The 18,515-nt window shown below is 36.0% G+C and overlaps 1 protein-coding gene across 6 annotated transcripts; it reads left to right on the top strand.

Moving 5' to 3' along the window:
- Nucleotides 1-733: 733 nt before the first annotated feature.
- On the top strand, nucleotides 734-18,232 carry LOC128534180 (protein mono-ADP-ribosyltransferase PARP12-like). 6 transcript variants are annotated; one of them, XM_053508496.1, is made up of 13 exons: nucleotides 11,856-12,045; nucleotides 13,671-13,690; nucleotides 13,832-13,877; nucleotides 15,207-15,330; nucleotides 15,423-15,573; nucleotides 15,674-15,779; nucleotides 15,905-15,992; nucleotides 16,103-16,235; nucleotides 16,383-16,488; nucleotides 16,573-16,657; nucleotides 16,810-16,873; nucleotides 17,501-17,621; nucleotides 17,800-18,232. In XM_053508496.1, the coding sequence occupies exons 3-13, from the start codon at nucleotides 13,835-13,837 to the stop codon at nucleotides 17,853-17,855; spliced, it is 1,077 nt and encodes a 358-aa protein (XP_053364471.1). In that variant the 5' UTR covers nucleotides 11,856-12,045; nucleotides 13,671-13,690; nucleotides 13,832-13,834; the 3' UTR covers nucleotides 17,856-18,232. The 6 variants fall into 6 exon arrangements, with proteins under 6 accessions (XP_053364474.1, XP_053364470.1, XP_053364475.1 ...); XM_053508497.1 differs by having other exon boundaries at nucleotides 11,862-12,045; nucleotides 15,423-15,567; XM_053508498.1 differs by having other exon boundaries at nucleotides 11,862-12,045; nucleotides 16,582-16,657.
- The last annotated feature ends 283 nt before the right edge of the window (nucleotides 18,233-18,515 follow it).

Raw genomic sequence — 18,515 nt, 5'->3', positions numbered from 1 at the left:
TGTAATGTGCAAGTGGTGTTGGGCATTCGGGATCGTCGTTCACAGATGTACAGCCTTCTTTAAAACATTTGCCCATTTTAGATGTTTTAATGTGACTAAGAGTCTCATCATCATACTTTATAACTAACAATTGGTTTTACGCCCTCATTCGCAAGAAATTTCATCACAAGTCCTGGTTTGACTTGAATGCTCCTCGTATGAACATGTGATTTTTTTTTTATTTTTTATTTTTTGCCTATATGGGAAGAAAACACTACAAAAGGAAATCATTCCAAAAGGGAAAAAGGGGAGTGGTTTGAACCTGGGACCTTGCAACCCATAGTCCAATGACCACTGACCATCTGTAACTTTATGAGAGAAAAAAAATATCCTGGTAGAATTGTATGTTTATGTAGTGAACATTAACAAATGGAGTGATATAACAGCTTCCCACTAATGTGCCACTCAGCTGTTTTGCTAAATATGTAACAGGGCAGTAAAAAAAGAAAAAAAAAAGGATTAATTTTCTTTCTGTAGTTGCATTCCTTGCCCTCAAGATGGCAGCACAGTGTAAGAATTCACAGCATGATACTTTCGCGCCGCACAGTGGCCTGGTTCATGTTACGACGAATAAAACTAATATCCTATTTATTAAAGTTTTATAAATATTTCATATTATATATTATATGTTTTTGTGGAACCTATTATAGTTTTATATTATGCTTGATTTAAAAAAAAAAATGACCTGTAATTATTCCAGACTGGCACTCAGGCTGAGTCACGGTGTTGCTCAACATTTTTTGGGCGAAATGAAATTGAAAGTATTTCTGTTGAGTTATAATTATGGCTTCGAACTACGAGGACGAGTCAGGTACGTTTCGCTAAAAAGAAATATTTCTTAATAATAGTTTTAACGGCATAAGTTGTTGTAATGTTTATGTTAGTTTGCCGCTTCAGTGAGAGTTGTAGTAAATGTTGACACTGTTGCCTTTAATCCGGTTAGAAGCTGAATGTGACTTTATTCACACGAGAGTCAGAGTGCTGGTGTGAACACTGCCTTTCACTGCCTTTCACTGCATTTCGCTTTCTGTAGACAGGAGTGGGTCGGATTTCAGCGACAGTGACACAGATGCAGAGCCTAAATCGGATTCAGGATCGGATTCAGACTCTGCAAGTCCACAGGTGACTTTCACATTCAACCTTTGTTTCACATCACTTCTGTTCACACTTCGCTTTCTGGATCTGTTATTATGATCTCAGATACAGTAACTAAGAAGATTTTTCACTGTTTTAAAAGTTGATGCATATGGCAAGTCCAAATCGACACCGATACAATGTCTCAAATCTGCTCCAAACATTTTCATGACTCAGCATTTTATTCAAGAGTCACTATAAATAAATAAATAAATATGTCCTAACATTAAACACGGCGGCATGGTGGCATAGTGGCTAGCACTGTGGCCTCGCACCCCGCCTCAGGTCTGTGTGCCTTGTTCTTCCCGTGCTTGGTGGGTTTCCTCTGTGTACTCCGGTGTCCTCCCACAGTTCAAAGACATGCAGATTAGCAGCACTAATAGTGCTGTGAATGAGTGTGTGTGTGTGTGCATTGTGATGGACTGGATTGGCTAACATTACACACATACAGTATACACAGCCATGTCTCCTTCATCTTCTATACCGCTTATCCTGTACAGGGTCGCGGGGACAATCCATCACAAGGCGCACGCACGCACACACACACACAGACACACACACACTATGGGCAATGTGCTAAACTGCCTGTCATCTAACACACAGTATAAATGCAGATCAATTTCTACTTTCTGTTTCACCCAAATGAGGACGGGTTCCCTGCTGAGTCTGGTTCCTCTCAAGGTTTCTCCCTTTGACCATTTCAGGGAGTTTTCCTTGCCATTGTCGCCCGCGGCTTGTTCATCTTGATTCATGCACACTTACATTCCATACAGACTTAAATAATTCTTTTGATTGTGTAAAGCTGCTTTGCGACAATGACAATTGTTAAAGCCGCTATACAAATAAAATTAAATTGAATTGAATTGAATTGAATTTGGGAACCTAATCTGCAGTCTTTGGACTGAGGGAGAAAACCAGAGTACAGAGAGAAAACCCACCCTGGAGGTGCAAAGCCACAGTGCTAGCTACTACACCACCGTACCGCCGCCATGTTACATTTGTTGTTCAACGCTGTTGATCTAATCTCATCAGCTTAATAGTTGATTCAGCATTAGGATTGTGCTTTGTAGCTTTTTAACTAATGTACTAATTTGTAATTACTTATGCTGGTAAATAGATCACACATAGAAAGACACCTGAACAGTGTCGCCTCAATCATATCCTGGAGTCTGGACCCAGCATGCAAAGGTCCCAAGGCCTTGAAAGTCCCCAAATCTCCAGTGGCACATGGGGAACCTACACAATATTGGGCTTACTGTTTTGAACTGTAATGTTATGGCTGATCAGTGTATGTTACAGATAATGCATATAAATGGTTTGTAATTGTACATATACTGTACAGTATATTGTACTGTACTATAATATATGATTTGAAATAACTGATATTCTAATAAGAACACTAACTAATCATATATATATTTTGAGCAGGTCTGCACATACTACAACAAAGGCCACTGTCGCAATGGCACTAAATGTCCAGACCTGCACATATGCAAGTACTTTTTGAAAGGCAAGTGTCGCTATGGTGCCAGCTGTCGCCTCAAACATATCCCTGAGTCTAACCCCCCATCTGACCAGAGGAGCCATGGCAGGAAGAATCAAGGTCGCAGAGAACGTCGTCGCAGCTCCTCATCTGGTATGTGTGGTCATGTGTCTTATATTAATCATTTAAAGGTTTTAAGTTGGAACCTTATATTTTCCATTCAATAATATTGTTGTGGTACTCAAACACTCTTAAAAGCTAATTATGTAGTACACCAACATCCAACAAATAAAGTGTCTCTCATCACCTGTCAATACACAAAGCCTTATCTCTTTTCGCTTTCCAGTCTAGCCATGGCATGCATTTTTGCAGATACTGTAGGCACTGAAAAGACTGTTGATAAAAGCGTCTGGGCTTGTTTGCATTGTGAGCTTTAAAGCATTTTCAGCTGGCTTCTACAAAAAATTTATATATTTTATTATTTTTTTTCTAGACAGTGACATAGACAGCAGCAAACCTTTTAAATGGCAGTTGGATTTGGGCAATGGCTGGGAGGACGTGGCGAATGATTATATCCTGGAAGCTCAGTTCTCACGACCTAATACTAAAGGCATTAGGATCTACAACACTCCCTGTGGGTATGTATGCAAATATTTGTTCCTGATCGACATTCCTAGTATAGGAAAAGTATATGAAGAGAAGGGGTGGGGTAGTATTCCAGTGTAAAATTGCATGACAACACTTATTTTGTTATTATAACACTTTTAATAATATCTGTTATGTGGTGAAAGGATGACTATATGTTAACAGAAGCCTTTATTTGCCACATATACATTACTGCACTGTGAAATTATTTCTTCACATATCCCAGTGTAACTGGGGTTATATAGAGCACAGGGGCAGCCATGATACAGTGGCCCTGGAGCAGATAGCATTAAAGGCCTTGCTCAAGAGCCCAATGATGGCAACTTGGTGAAGCTGGGGCTCAAACCGCCAACCTTCCGATCAGTTACTCCGTGCCTTAGCCATCTGAGCTACTATTGCCCTGGGTAATAGTGCTGGGCATTGGTGGCTCACTGCTAGGTTTCTTACTTACATATTTCTATTTCTTCCTCTGTAGAATATTGGCTCAGTTAACTTCTGTTTTCCGGGGTCAAATCCCAAATACTGTTAATTGGAACGCTATTGCACTAGAGTGTATAATCACTTGCTTCACACACAAAGTAGTGCCCTTGTTTAGGGGTTACAGGGGTATTTGAGAATCAGTCTTGTGTTAGTTAGCTTTCTAGCTTGGCTTATGCTTAAATTAAACAATTAAATGACGTTATCAGATGTTTTTCTAGTTTTCAATACGTGCATTTTGTCTGGTAGCTGCTCTCTCCTCAGTATGACAGACCATACAGACCTTCTCGTCCAATCATATTGCTCATTCAAAACTAACTGTTGTTGAATAGTAGCTGTACTTTGGCAGTTTTGTGACTCACTTTATTTAGTTTTAGATCCATATTAGAACAAAAAGCATGGCTTAACTGTTAATCACTGAAGAATAGGCCAAGAGTCTGTTTGAGATACAGAAGCTTTGTTATTTAATATAAATTTTATTAATAATTTACATTTTAAGAAAACACTCTGATGAACCACCACAATTGTTTCATGTGCACATGCAGTGTTCTGTCCATCGACTTTACACGTATGCGCATCTTAAAGAAGAAGAACCTGCGGGTCAGACGCAAAGGCTCCCGACAAAGTAATTGGCTGTGGTATTACCGAGGAAATCACGGATGGCATGTATATGGAAAGAAGGTAAATAATAGAAAATTCAGCTCCACCCGAGTCATAACTTTCTCACCCCTATCCTTTTGTGTGCATATACAGCATACTGTACGTTCTAAAGGTGAAAGACAAATATAGTAAGAATAGGATATGTAAATATTCAGTAGCAAAAGAGCATTTTTTTTTAGCATGGATTCATGGAAAGTACAAAACAATATATACTGCACTTAAATTCAATGATAGCTTGTTTCAAAAGACTTGATCTAAATGAACATGTTGTAAACTAAAAACATTTTATATTCTTTAAAAATTAAGAAATAAACTGGATAAAATAATAAAGCTATTAATTAATTTATTTATTTATTTTTATAAAAAATTTTATGTTTACATCCGTCATTTTAATTTCTGTAAAGCTGCTTTGTGACAACATTGTTAATAGGTTCCCTTTTTAAAATTGTGAATTTCTATCAAATTACATTATATCATAGATAGTTATAGGGTTATATTTGTTGTGTGTGTGTGTGTGTGTGTGTGTGTGTGTGTGTGTGTGTGTGTGTGGAACAGGAATGCTTTTTAAACAGGTTTTGAATTTATTTGCAGGACCCACAGGGAAAAGTTAATCCAGTCGATAACTCCAAGCTGGAAAGCGAGTTCCAGAAGGACCCACATGGCACTGTTCCCTTCACCATGAATGGTACCAACTACGAGATAAAATTTAAAGGTGTGTGGAACAGAAACGAAAGCAAAACAGTAAAAGATGTAGAAGCTGTCCTGTTTTTCAAATGCATTATATCTAGTACACTTTGAGGTGTAATTGGACATAATTTGTGTGTGTGTGTGTGTGTGTGTGTGTGTTTTGTCAGGCATGCGTCAGGAAAACATGTCCACAGGTCACAAGAGGAAGATCAGAAGGCGTCCGAAGTATGTTTCTCCTCAGACTGGCGGGTAAAGTTTGCTGACACAGTCTTGAATACACGGTCTTTCTGTATGTAGCGTCATTGCTTATCATTTCATCTTGAAGTTTTTTAATGGTTTATATCCTGTCACATGTACTGTACTTTACAGCACAGTGAAATTATTTTAACACAAATCCCAGTTAGGAAGCTGAGGTCAGAGAGCAGGATCAGCCAGGATACAGAACCCCTAGAGCAGATAGGGTTAAGGGCCTAGCTGAGGGGCTCAACGGTGGAAACTTGGCCGTCTTGGGGCTTAAACCACCAACCTTCCAATCAGTAACCCGGAGCCCTAACCAGTTGTGTCACCTTTGCCTTAACATATTCTCATGAGAATCATATTAAAAATAAATTTTAACATATTTTTAGTTTGAGTTTATAAGTCTCTCAAATTGTTTTGTTAAAATTTCAGCCCGCTGTTCTTTATAGCATTGCTCCAGTTTATTGATGCATGAGGGCATTTGTTTAGACACAGCTCTCTTAAGATGCTGCCACAGAATTCCATGGAAAATAAGGTCTGGACTTTGACTTGGCCCATTCCAGCACAATTATTTTGTCACCTCTATCTATTCAAATGTTAATTCTCTGGTGTATTTGGGATCATCGTCCTGGTAAATCACCAGGTTTCAGCACGGATGGCCTCATATTTGTCCCAACTTAATTGTGACATTTTTCATCAATGTCCTAATGGATTCCCAGTCCTGTGGCTGCAAACCAAGTCCAAATCATCAGCCTTCCACCACCATGCTTGACAGCTGGTATAAAGTGTTTCCGATGATACATTGTACATGGATTTTATCAAAGAAAATGCATAAATAGTTAATCAGAATAGATTTATGTTTAAGATGTATAAAATGTGGCAGGGCAGCTTTGCTATCAGATCATCTAAGAAGCCTGAGTGTGAAGACGGTGCCTGAGCAACATTGCTCCACATGTGCCGTGATGCTTTGCAATGACAAGATTTTGTCTAAGGATACAGGAAGAGAAAGAAGAATAAACCCAGAGGATCTTCCTATTTAGAGCTATTCTCTGATATAGCTAGGTAGTACGTGATATTCTTAGACCAAACATGTTTGCTAATTTAGATCAATAAGATAAGATATTCCTGCAATAACTCAAACCAATCTCCCTAATCATCTGCCCTCTTTTCACAATAGAGTGAAAACACTGACAAATATGTTGCGGTCCATGAACACATCTATATCTAAGAAGACTACTGTGTGGCAGTTCAGTGGGAGAGGAGGAAACTGGCATAACTTCAAATCTCGAGTAAGCCGTCTATTTACAGAAAATTTGCAGAAATATGCAAAGACTCTAAAAACTCACAGAGTTTTTTTAATGATGTCAACTTTTTAAAACTGCACACAACAACTGTTAAACAGAATCATGAAGGCCATATTTATGAAAAATACAATTAAGCCCTAATACCTCACACAAAGTAGTGTGCAAGTTTTTATTCACACTTTGTGATCCTAAACTTTACTTTTCTCTTAAGTGAAATTATGATTTAAGTGTGCATTTGAGAAATGTGGAAGGCTAGAACTACAGAAAGTACAACTTCTGCTTAAATGCAGACGCTTCCTTTTAGGTTTCTGGTTATAGATAAAAGAAGTATGTTGCGTCCTTTAAAATCCAGTCATATGCACGTAAAATCTTACATGCTTTCAGTGTCTCTCTCTCTCCCTCTTTGATAGATCTGTGAAATCTCTCTCACTCTCTCTCTCTCTCTCTTTTAGGATTCTTGTTCATTATCAAGTGCAAACATTGAGGCAGAGTTTCAGCGTAATCCTCAGGGCACCATGACCTTCACTGTTAAGGAAGATCAGTACAAGCTGGACTTCTCACGTATGACAGCAAACTTATATTTATACTCTTGTCATACAGTACAATACTCTTGTTCTAATCAGTTATTTATAATGAGGCGTTTGATGGAGCAGGAACAAGAGATTCCTAGTTATCTTTAACATTCCTGCTAATTACACTTTTTTGTTCGAAGGTTCGAATTTTTTTTTAACATTAACAGTATACACCAGATTCCTTTCTATTTTTTTCAGTTTTTTTTGCTATTATTATTATTATTATTATTATTATTATTTTATAATAAATGCTAATATTATAATTTCTTAATGAAGAGAGACTTTTAAAAATACAGTAATGTTCACAAAAGTAAGTTTTTTTAACATTAACAGAATGTTACCAGACTTCTCTCTAGAACTTTCTTTTGTTTCTTTATTAATATTATTATTATTATTATTATTATTATCATCATTATTATTATTATATAACATCATTTTTATTTAAAAAAAACTAAAATTTTCAGATTTCTTAATGAAAATAGAGACAATATATTTCAAAATACCAGTGTGGTCAAAAAATTATTATTATTATATTAATTATAAAATAACACTTACCATCAAACAGAAAATGATTAGTTTGTTTTTATTAGTTATCATTTAGGCCTAAATAAACAGTTTAACAGCTTTTAGTGCTGATAGAAAAAGTGATTTAATGATTAGCAGTCATAGTGGCATGCAAACGTTTGGGCACCCCTGGTAAAAGATGGTGGAAGATGAAATATCAGTGAATTGTTTATTTTTTTCTACAATTTTTTAGTAAAAAAGGGTAAGCAGCACCAAGTAAAAAAAAAAAAAAAGGGAACCCCAGGGCCCGTATTCACAAAGCTTTTTAGAATTCTCCCAGAGAGCTCATACAGTATACAGTATTAGCTTAAAAAGTCCTAGCTGGGCGTTCTAGAATAAAAGTGAATTAGGAAACTTCTCAGAGCAACACTGAATAAGGAAAGTACAAAAACCTTTATCTTAGTGAGGAGGTGTGGTTGACCCCATTGCTAGGGATAATGCATGAATCCTTGACCTCTGTAAAGGTCTTAAAAAGCACTCTTTGTAAAAATAGGATATATAATAATAGAATAGACAGTGAAATAATGTTTGTATATGAAGAAATTGTATAATCGTGACATAGACTACTTTATGCAAAGTTTCTGTTGTTGACTAAATATCTCAAAGATAATTCAACAGCCAAATGATGAAAATGTTGAAATACGTTTGAAGAAACCAAATTTCCACACAGTAGTTACTATATTTAAGTTTTTACATTTATTTACCATACTGATTTTTATTACTTGTAATGCATTTTAGATTGATGGGAGCAAAATGGCTCAGCTTTTACTAGTTTACATGATTTCATGACAGTATATTTAGGTTGCACTATTAGATGGTATGTAGCCAACAATCCAAGAGAGATGGAAGGAAGTTAAAGAATAAGTAAACCAAGTTGGACAGAGGAGCAGTGTTTACTTTTACATTTAGTGTTTGGAGAATATTTCTCCTTTCTGCCATTTTGTCTTTTGCTATAGAACCTCTTGAGCCTTTTAAAAGTCCTCTCTCTGCTCTTAACAATGTTTACCTTAGGAGCTGTTTTTAGGGCTAAGATGTTTTGTAAATCATTTTTATCTTTACTAAGATTCAGTCCTAAATTTAAGGTGAAACTATAAGAAAATGTCATAATTCTAAGAACTTTCTATGTTGCAGTTAAACCCCTGTTTGACTGCAGAAGACATTTGGCAGATTCTGAAGTTGTGGTACATAGTTCAGCTGTTTACATGCATTTTTACATTTTCCCAGTGTAGAAACTAGTTCTGCCCACAGATAGGATGGATTAGCAGCTAAAACAAAGAAATGCTTGTCACAATTTCATTGTAGTTGTATAATATTAATGAATCATAATAATGAAGTCATTTAATTACTTTTTTAAGGTTTGTGTTGGATGTTTGCTAACTTGGACTATTTCTGTTTTCTTTTGAACAGAGATGATCCAAACCAACCTGACAACTCAAGCTGTTCGCAAAATCAGACGTGTGAAGCAGTGATGCCTTTCTCAGCAAAGCTCAGACTTTTTCACAAGATAAGGATAGAGAAATTATATTTAAAGCATGTGTGAATAGGTTGTGATGATAAGCATTTATTAGAATTTACACAATTCTTTTATGCTGCCATTTAAAGAGACTTCATATTGTGTAAATGTATGTGAGTATAATACACAAACAAAGCTGTTTACAGGCAAACAGAAAAAAAATATTTTACAAGTGATTATGGTGATTGGTATTACAGATTGAAGTTATTTATAATGCCCAAGATTTTTTGGACAAAAACATTACAAGCCATAAGTCCTCAAGACTTTGAAAGTACTATATTTTAGAGTATTCTTTCTTTTATTGTATCTTCATTTATTTTTAAATATAAAAATGCCATTTGCCAGGAGTGTATAATTAAATAAAGCCAAATAAAATTTGCAATACAGTGCTGTACTATACGTTTTTTTACGCATTTAAGAATTGTTGTAATGGATAAGGAAATAATTTTTTTCAATATTCTGTGTTAATCATATTATGAGTGTAAGGTTTTCTTACAGATTTTGTGCATCTTTCCTGTGTCCATAAAGCAACACCCTCACTGTCGACATTATTATTCCAGCAAAAATTGTTATCTAATCTTACAGGAAGGATCTGTAGGCCAGAAAAGAAAGCAGCATATTACAGTAAATGCGCCTGGGTTTTGCATGCATGAAAAAATAAACAAAAAATAAGCAGATGTCCTTAAAAGGACTGTGGCTGGTTCTGTAGGATGCTTAGCATTTTCTCATAAAACTGCAAAAATTATACCTGAGACTATATTTTTTAACATGGTCGTCACAGATTTTTAGGTTCTTTAATTAATAAACAAAACAAAAGTATTCAGTTATTTTTTATTATTATTTAATAAATATAATTTATAAATTAATAAATTTTTAAAACATGAATTATAGTATTTTTTGAAGGTAGAAACATTTTTCAGAGAAATCTTTTCTCTAAAGCAGTTATTTGCATGTGCCTAAGATTTTTGCACAGTATTGTATATGCAAATACCTGGTGTTCATTGAAACCCTTTGGTCTAACCAGAAATTGCTAATGTGTTTCCTATCGTCCGTCTGTATCTCGGCTCTCCCTATGATGTCAATGATTTTTGTTCTTTTGGTGTGTGGGACAGGGCACCTGGCAAAAGCTTAAATATGTTCTCTTTACTGATAATAAACAGAGAACGTCACACACATCATGCATGTGCGTCTCTCTCTGGGTTCAGGGCCGGCCAGTAAGTGTATTAAGGTGTGGCGGGGCACACACACACATATATACACTGTATATATATATATATATATATATATATATATATGTATGGGCGGCACGGTGGTGTAGTGGTTAGCACTGTCGCCTTGCACCTCCAGGGTCTGGGTTCGATTTCTGTCTCTGTTTGCTTGATCTCCCTGTGCTTGGCGGATTTCCTCCGGGTACTCCGGTTTCCTTTCACAGTCCAAAGGTTAGGCTAATTGGCATTCCCAAATTGCCCGTAGTGTGTGAGTATGGTATAGGCCCCAGGTCCCCGCGACCCTGAATACAGACTAAAGTGGTGTAGAAGATGAGTGGGATATACACTCACCTAAAGGATTATTAGGAACACCTGTTCAATTTCTCGTTAATGCAATTATCTAATCAACCAATCACATGGCAGTTGCTTTAGTGTATTTAGGGGTGTGGTCCTGGTCAAGACAATCTCCTGAACTCTGGTGAAATGGCCACCACTTTGAGCACTTTTTGTAATTGTAGAGGCCAAAAGTATTTGTATTAATCGTATAATGTCTCAATAAATTCAGTATTCAAATATTTATATAAGTTTATTTTTTCCTGAAGTGTGTGTAAATTTTTTGGAGTACTCTATATATAAAACTTTGTTTCAGCTTCTCCCGTCAAGGGGTCACCACAGCGGACCCTCCGAGCCGCACACAACTTGGCACAGGTTTTACGTCGTATGTCCCTTCTTGGCGCAAGCCTCCCATTTTACATTTACGTGGCTGAACCTGTATCTGCAAATAACCTACAACATGCAAATACAGTATGCGCAGGTGTAGGCATAGTTACAATACTTTATACAGGAGGAATGTTGGGTATGTGACTAATGTTCAAGGTATGTGTTTACATGTGTGTATGTATGTGTGTTGCCTTTATTGAGGGCCTTAGCCTGTGGGAGGAAGATGTTCCTCATTCTCTCTGTGCTGATCCTCAGGAGGTGGTGCAGCTTTAATGACAGTAACAGAGAGAAGACTGCATTGCTCACGTCAATGACTGTCAGAGAACTTTCTAGAACTGGTCCAGGAATGCTTGGTATTTACAGTATGTATACAGTATAGAGAGAGTGTGGGTCAGGAAGCTTAGTTTGTATGGTACACTCAAGCACATCACACCACTTATACACACACACATGGTCTGTGCTGGATTTATAATAGTTTTTGGGTTCAAATTATATAAAAATATAAAAGCCAAAGCTCTCTCTCTCTCTCTCTTAGTGCTAATCACGCTAGCTAGTGTCAGACGCAGCACAACGCGCTAGCTTGTCATATTAAAATTACTGAAACAGAAAGGAAACCGAAAGCAAACAAGAAGAGGAAAAAAAACAAGCTCTTCCACGTCTATCTACTGCCTCTTCTTCACCCAGTGTGTTTAGACCTGCACTGCCGCTAAATAATGGTGTTTATGAAGGGTTAAACGTTTTTCTCTTAGTCATCGGTTTCGTTTCTGTTCTTCATCTTTCGTTTCTCAGCGACTCACACGGGGTAAGGTGTCGATGATTTGTCATGAATTTATCCTAAATATCTCTTTATTTTTTAACAAATTGACATTTCAGTCGCTGTTTTCTACTTTTCTGTGGATATGAGTTTTAACTTTTATAATCGGGGAGAGCGGGGCTGGTTATCTCACTCTGTTGTATACAGTAGGATGCATAGTGTTCTTGTTACTGTGTAACTTCCATCTATATAACAACATTAGCAATTTGAGTAGCTCTCCTACTGTCCCCTTATCTGTATAACAGTATGTGGTCTCTTCCTCTGAGTGTATTTTTATGGCTGTCACGTGACATCAAATAGAATTTACATGAAAACAATTTACTTAGAGAGGAATAGAAAAAGTATTTATACTGTGTATGTATATATATTGATTGGTTGATTGATTGATTGATACACAGATCAACCATAACATTATGATCACTTAACTAATATTGCCACCAAAAGACTGATGCGTTATGTGTTCTGCTTCACTTCTACTTAACATTTTAATTTCATTCATGGCACTGGTTTAACGTCAGAAAAATACCTATATACTGCCCAAGTATTATTAAATTCTGTTCAGCCAATTTTGTGTGATGCTGTGACAAAATCTGGCTGGACAGACATATAGAAAGACAAACAGACAAGGCAAGGCAAGTTTATTTGTATAGCACATTTCATACACAATGGTAATTCAAAGTGCTGTACATAAAAGAGAAGAAACTCATAAAATTAAATTTTTTGAAACTTTTTAAATTATTTTAAATTATTAATTTGATTTAAAATAAAAACAGTTTGCAAAATTTAAAATCAAAATGAAATAGGTAAAAATATAAGATAAACATAAAATACAGTGCAGTCCATTCAGACGTAGCAACATGCTAAAGCTAAACAGATAAGTTTTAAGTCTAGATTTAAATGTGAATAATGTTTTAGCACAAAGAGACGAAATGTAAAAATATCTTCGACAGAGCAAGTTCTGACCAATGTACAGACAAACATTTTTTTATTTATATAGATAATATGTTAGATTATTTATTGTTAATATATTAGGTTCAATATTCTAATATGTTAGATTCTTTTTCTAACACAAAATAATGATCTTCACAAAATAGATTCATGTTGGTTAAGATGAGAATGACTTCAGTCAAATCTAATAGTCCAGATATCACAGTACCAAGCAGACCTCTTCTCCTCTACTGTGTTTAATTAAAAAGGAACCAGACTCCCGCCTAAATCATTAAATTATAGAAAACATTTATTTTTATGGATATATTACACCTATTCACCATATATACATGATGTCGTATCCAGGGTGTATTTCCATTTCACACCGTGTCCACATTTACATACAGTATATGACGTTCGTTAGATTTCCATTTCCAAAAGCGAGTTAAATTCTCTTTCAACAATACAATCCTGATACTGGTTTACTCAATCTTCAGATAGTGGACTAAGAATAACTTTTTAAATGTACTTTTCTGTACTTGTTTTGTGCTATTGGGACTTGTTTGTACGATTTTAAGAATGTTTAAGTTAGGCTATTTAATTGTTTAACTCATCTGAAAACTGCAAAGTGGTCTAACCAGTTGTTTGAGATTCATTTCTCTTCTTGTTGGGTGTTTTATTCTCAGACCGTAGTAAGATAGATTTGGTAAGTGAAACTTTATTTATTAGCCTAGAAATAAGTAAAAATATAGCTTTAATACAACTTTAATATAACTTTGAAATAAAAAGTAGAGGCTTCAAAATTTAAACATGTGCCAGATCAATATATCCTCTTTTATTTATACAGGACATGTTTCATGTCCCAGCACTTCCTCAGGAAGCAAATGCTCCAGGTGAGATCACTAAAACACACTATTTATTTTATGCATTGTATATGTTATGCTTATAAAAACAGATATTGTGCTCAGTGTTTTAACTAAAAAAAATAGGTTTGGCAAAATATTATATCTAATGATCAGAGAGCTTCAAAAGTGACAATTTTGTTTTGAGGTCAGCTTTTAGTTTAAAGTGACTGTGAACTTGTACCTTCAGGGTCAAGGGTTTGATTTCTGCCTCCGGTCTTTGTATGTGGATTTTGCCTGTTCTCCCTCTTCTGTGTACTATGTGTATGTTTCCTCTGGGTACTTAGTTTATTTTCCCACAGTTCAAGATTAACATTTTTAAATTGCTCCTAGCGTGTGAGTGTGTATGTTCATGTGCCATGCGTTTTTAAGTTGCCAGTTCATCATGCCAAACACACGACCCAAACCCAACTGCAGAGATTATAAAAATTATGATTTTTGTAGGTTGTGTATTACACAATGCAATTAATGATCAAGACAATACATTTTGAAGAGCACGGTATGTACAGTAAAATGTCTGCAAACCTAAAATCAATTACGGAAGCATTCCACTTATTTATAACAATTGTCAGAAGCGGGTGGCGAGGAAACTCATCAATTAAAAGTTATATTTACCCATAACGTTATTCATATTCACAGGCATGGCCAATTTGAGTGACAGCTATATGAGTGATGCATACAGTGATGCAATAGACAGCTAATGACAGCTAGCTGTCTGTTATGCATTACTCTCAATTACCAGCTAACAGTAATCATTGTAGTTTAACTTAACACAAGAAATGTAGAAGTTGACACAAGATGACATACAGTATATGGTTTGATGATGCTTGAATGAGGGTTTGAAGTTTACTTAAATGCATTCGCATATGAATAAATGTTTAGCTAAGCTAAAGCCAAGATTGGTAAGATAAAGCAAGATTGCTAGTGGTAACTGAGTTACGTACTGTAGGTGGGAACCCATTTGCACATTTATGGAATATCCAAGGTTAAGATGAGTCTAAGTCAACTCAAGGTTTAGAGTCAGCCCCAGCTAAGATGTTGACGACTATAGGTCCAACGTTTGAGCTTCAAAACCATTCATCAAAAAACCTATAGGGGACGTCACGGTGGGTTTGTCCAGTTCTTTATATATAGTCCATTGGTTTTACTCGAAGCCCATCAGTGGCCCTACAGCACACCTCAGATTTGAACTTCACAGAACGCCAACAGCTAAGATGCCACTTAGCGTAGGAAATGATTTGAAAGAAGAGGATACTTACATATATAGCAGGATATTACTAAATGTTGTGGATCAGACTAAATGTATTTACTTTTTTACAGGAAAACACTACGAGTGGCAGCTGTCTGATGGACAGCAATGGCTTATGATAAACAATGATCATATAATTGAGTGTAACTACTGCCAGCCAGGAGCAAAAGGGATCACCATTGATACAGACCATGGGTGATTTTCTATTACTTTTCTATCTGCATCCTTTTGCTGCGCGCATTTAATTAGGTTCTGATAAACATGCTCATTTTAACATTTTTTGACAGGTCTCTTCGTATTGACTTTGACGACATGACAATAAGTGGGCCTTTTGCTAACCTCGCTGTACGGAGACTATCGTTTATGCCTGAAAACCAAACAGAAGATATTGGCTGGTACTACAGAGACAACAGTCACTGGTGTGAATATGGGGTACGGGTGAGAGCAGAGGAATATTTTATGCTCATAGTCTCATAACACTGTCAGTTAAGAACTCATGAAAGTATGCATCACGTTTCGTGGTTGTCATTCCTCACAGGGATCATCGTTAAGCAGTCAGGACATAGAGCAGAGGTATAATGGCAATCCCACAGGATTTTTCCAGTTTACTTTTGGAAGCTATACATACAAACTGGACTTCTCCGGTAATCCTTTAATAAGAGTTTTGTGGTTGTTTACACATACTGTATAAAAAACACATACTGTATAAAAAACACATACTGTATAAAAATGACACTAAAATTTGTTTAAACTTTTTTTTTTTTTACAGGTATGACGCAAACAAACCTATCCACTTACAAACAAAGGAAAATGAGGAGGAGGCCAAAGTTTAACTCCATAGTCTATGTAAACCACAGGTGCTGAGAAGAAGAAGACAAACTGAATATTCCTTAAAGTGAATGTAGAAAGAAAAAACTCATTCTTTTCTTTGTATTTTTTGTGTGTGTGTGTGTGTGTGTGTGTCCAGTCTTAACACTTCTCAACAGTCGACATCTACCATAAATCAGTTTCCATCAGCTACAGCTTCTGCAAATCCATCCACTAGGGTTACCTGGGAGTTTATGGGTGATGAAGGCGTGTGGACAGAGTATCAGAAACCAGTAAGTGATACACCTTCTAGACAGAGACACAGTCTTCACATGCGCTTGTCTTTAGAGAGTAATGTATCTTTAATAAAGGATGTATCAGAGTTGTTTATAGAACTGTATGTGTGTGTGTGTGTGTGTGTGTGTGTGTGTGTTTTTAAGGATTCCTCTCTGGACAGTATAGATATAGAAAGGCAGTATCTGAGAAATCCTCAGGGCCAGCTTGCTTTCAGAGCTGGACGGTACAGCTACTGTCTTTATTTTAATGGTAAGTCTTACTGTATATCAGCTTTAACCAATAACTCACTCGCAGTTTATTGGTGTTTAACATGGCACATTTCCCCTCCCACAGCGGGAGCAGATATGTACCAGATCAATAACACTTATAAGACTAAAAGAGCAATCCGGAGAATCGAGGCAAATGAAAGCAATAGCAGGTAGGGCTCCACAATGATGTCTAAAACACTGTTTAAAGTCACAGATTTGTAGATATGTGACATTAAAAATGATCCAAACTTAATTATTTAGTCTGAATTCATAAATTTGTGTGCTGTTTGTTGCCAATCTCACTGCGCTGTTCCCTCCACAGTTCGCTGTGCCAAGCTTGCTGGCAGTTTAAAGATATGGACGGCCACTGGAAAGACTTTGTTAAAGTAAGAGAAATTCTAATTCATAACTCCACAGGATGAAAAAATGCAACAAAAAATGTTTGTTGCAAGATCAAAGTTAAAACACTGGACTGGACCTAAGGCAATAATTACTTTCTCACTCCTCTGTCAATCAAAACACCACTATCTGTGATCTAGCTCATGCATGCAACTGTGATAGCCTGATTGGTGACTGATGCATGATGGGAGAGGTGACTCCTGGGTGGGAATTGGCAGGTGACCAAATTGAGGAGAAATGAGATGAGAGAAAACACTCTCACGAAAAATGATTCTTCAAAAAATGTAATTATAACAAAGAAACTCTCACACTTTACAATTCGTCCTGTGTAAGTATGCGTTGTGGAAATGCCCTCATTACTGTAAACTGATATGTTACATGCATTTTTACAATGGAACTTTAGCCTCTCTTATCTTTTATGACACAGTAAAAGTAACTGCCTGCTACGACTACAAATCATTTGACTAGGTTGTGTATTTAAAATTAATTCCCCTAAAACTAGTTCAAAATATATTAAAGAACAAAAATTTTGGTTACAAGTTAAAGAAGGGATAAAAACAGAACAATTGAATAATGTTACCGTAAAATTGGTGTGTGTTTGTGTGTGTGTGTAGGGCAGTGGGAGAGGGAGATGTACCATCTCAAGTCAGGAAATTGAGGCGCTATACCAGCAGAACACATCAGGGGTTGTGCCTTACAGCTCAGGGAGGTTTAACTATCAACTTGACCTTACAGGTACACACATATAAACAGACACACACACACACACACAAACACAGTATTCAGAAAACACTAATTAAATAAATAATAAAACACTAAATACAATTTATTGTTTTTTTTAATTTTCATTTATTTATTTGTTATTTATAGTATTATTATTAATAAATTGATTAATTCTTTTTTATTGTTGCAGCAATGACTCAGACAAACTTGTCTACTGGCACAAAGCGGCAGGTTCGTCGTGTCTAGCATTTCTCAGGATATTCTTTTATATAAGAAACTTTTATTTTTATATGTGCAATCCCAACTGTTTTTTCTGTCTATCTATCTATATATATATATATATATATATATATCAGCAATTCTGGTAATATAACTTCCTGAAAAAACCTCTCTAGATTACAAAAAGGTTTAACTGGTATGCAAAAGTAGGGAAGCCAGAATTGTGCATTTCTGATCTAAAGGTACAAGGTTTATTACTCCTTGATAGTTTAGTCTTCTTACATTCCCATTAAGAAGAAGATCACTGCCGTTTTATTGGTTATGAACCAATTTTTGATTAAAACTGTCTTTAATAGCCAAATGCCAATGTTTATCATGCACTCGAATAAAGCTTGAAATAAACAGGAAAGCTAAAAGCTTGGGACTCTGTTCTGATTTTTTTGTGTATGTTTTATTTTCACCTTGTTTAAAACATGGACAATGACACAGAAAATAAAGTAAAATTTATGATAAATAGGGAGGTTTGATGCTTAACTTTTAATAGTTCTCTGGTTCTATAGAAATGCTTTTTACATCTCACAAGAAGAATGTCATATAATTAACTGTACTGTATATAACCAACGACTAATATGGACATTGTAGGTCCCAAAGAAGCCACATTAACTCAACTAACAGCCACCTAGCTCA

The sequence above is a fragment of the Clarias gariepinus genome, chromosome 12 (genome assembly GCF_024256425.1).
Source record: "Clarias gariepinus isolate MV-2021 ecotype Netherlands chromosome 12, CGAR_prim_01v2, whole genome shotgun sequence".
NCBI classification, from domain to species: domain Eukaryota; kingdom Metazoa; phylum Chordata; class Actinopteri; order Siluriformes; family Clariidae; genus Clarias; species Clarias gariepinus.
Note: the sequence above shows the minus strand (reverse complement) of the source record. Positions and strands in the feature narration are given on the sequence as shown.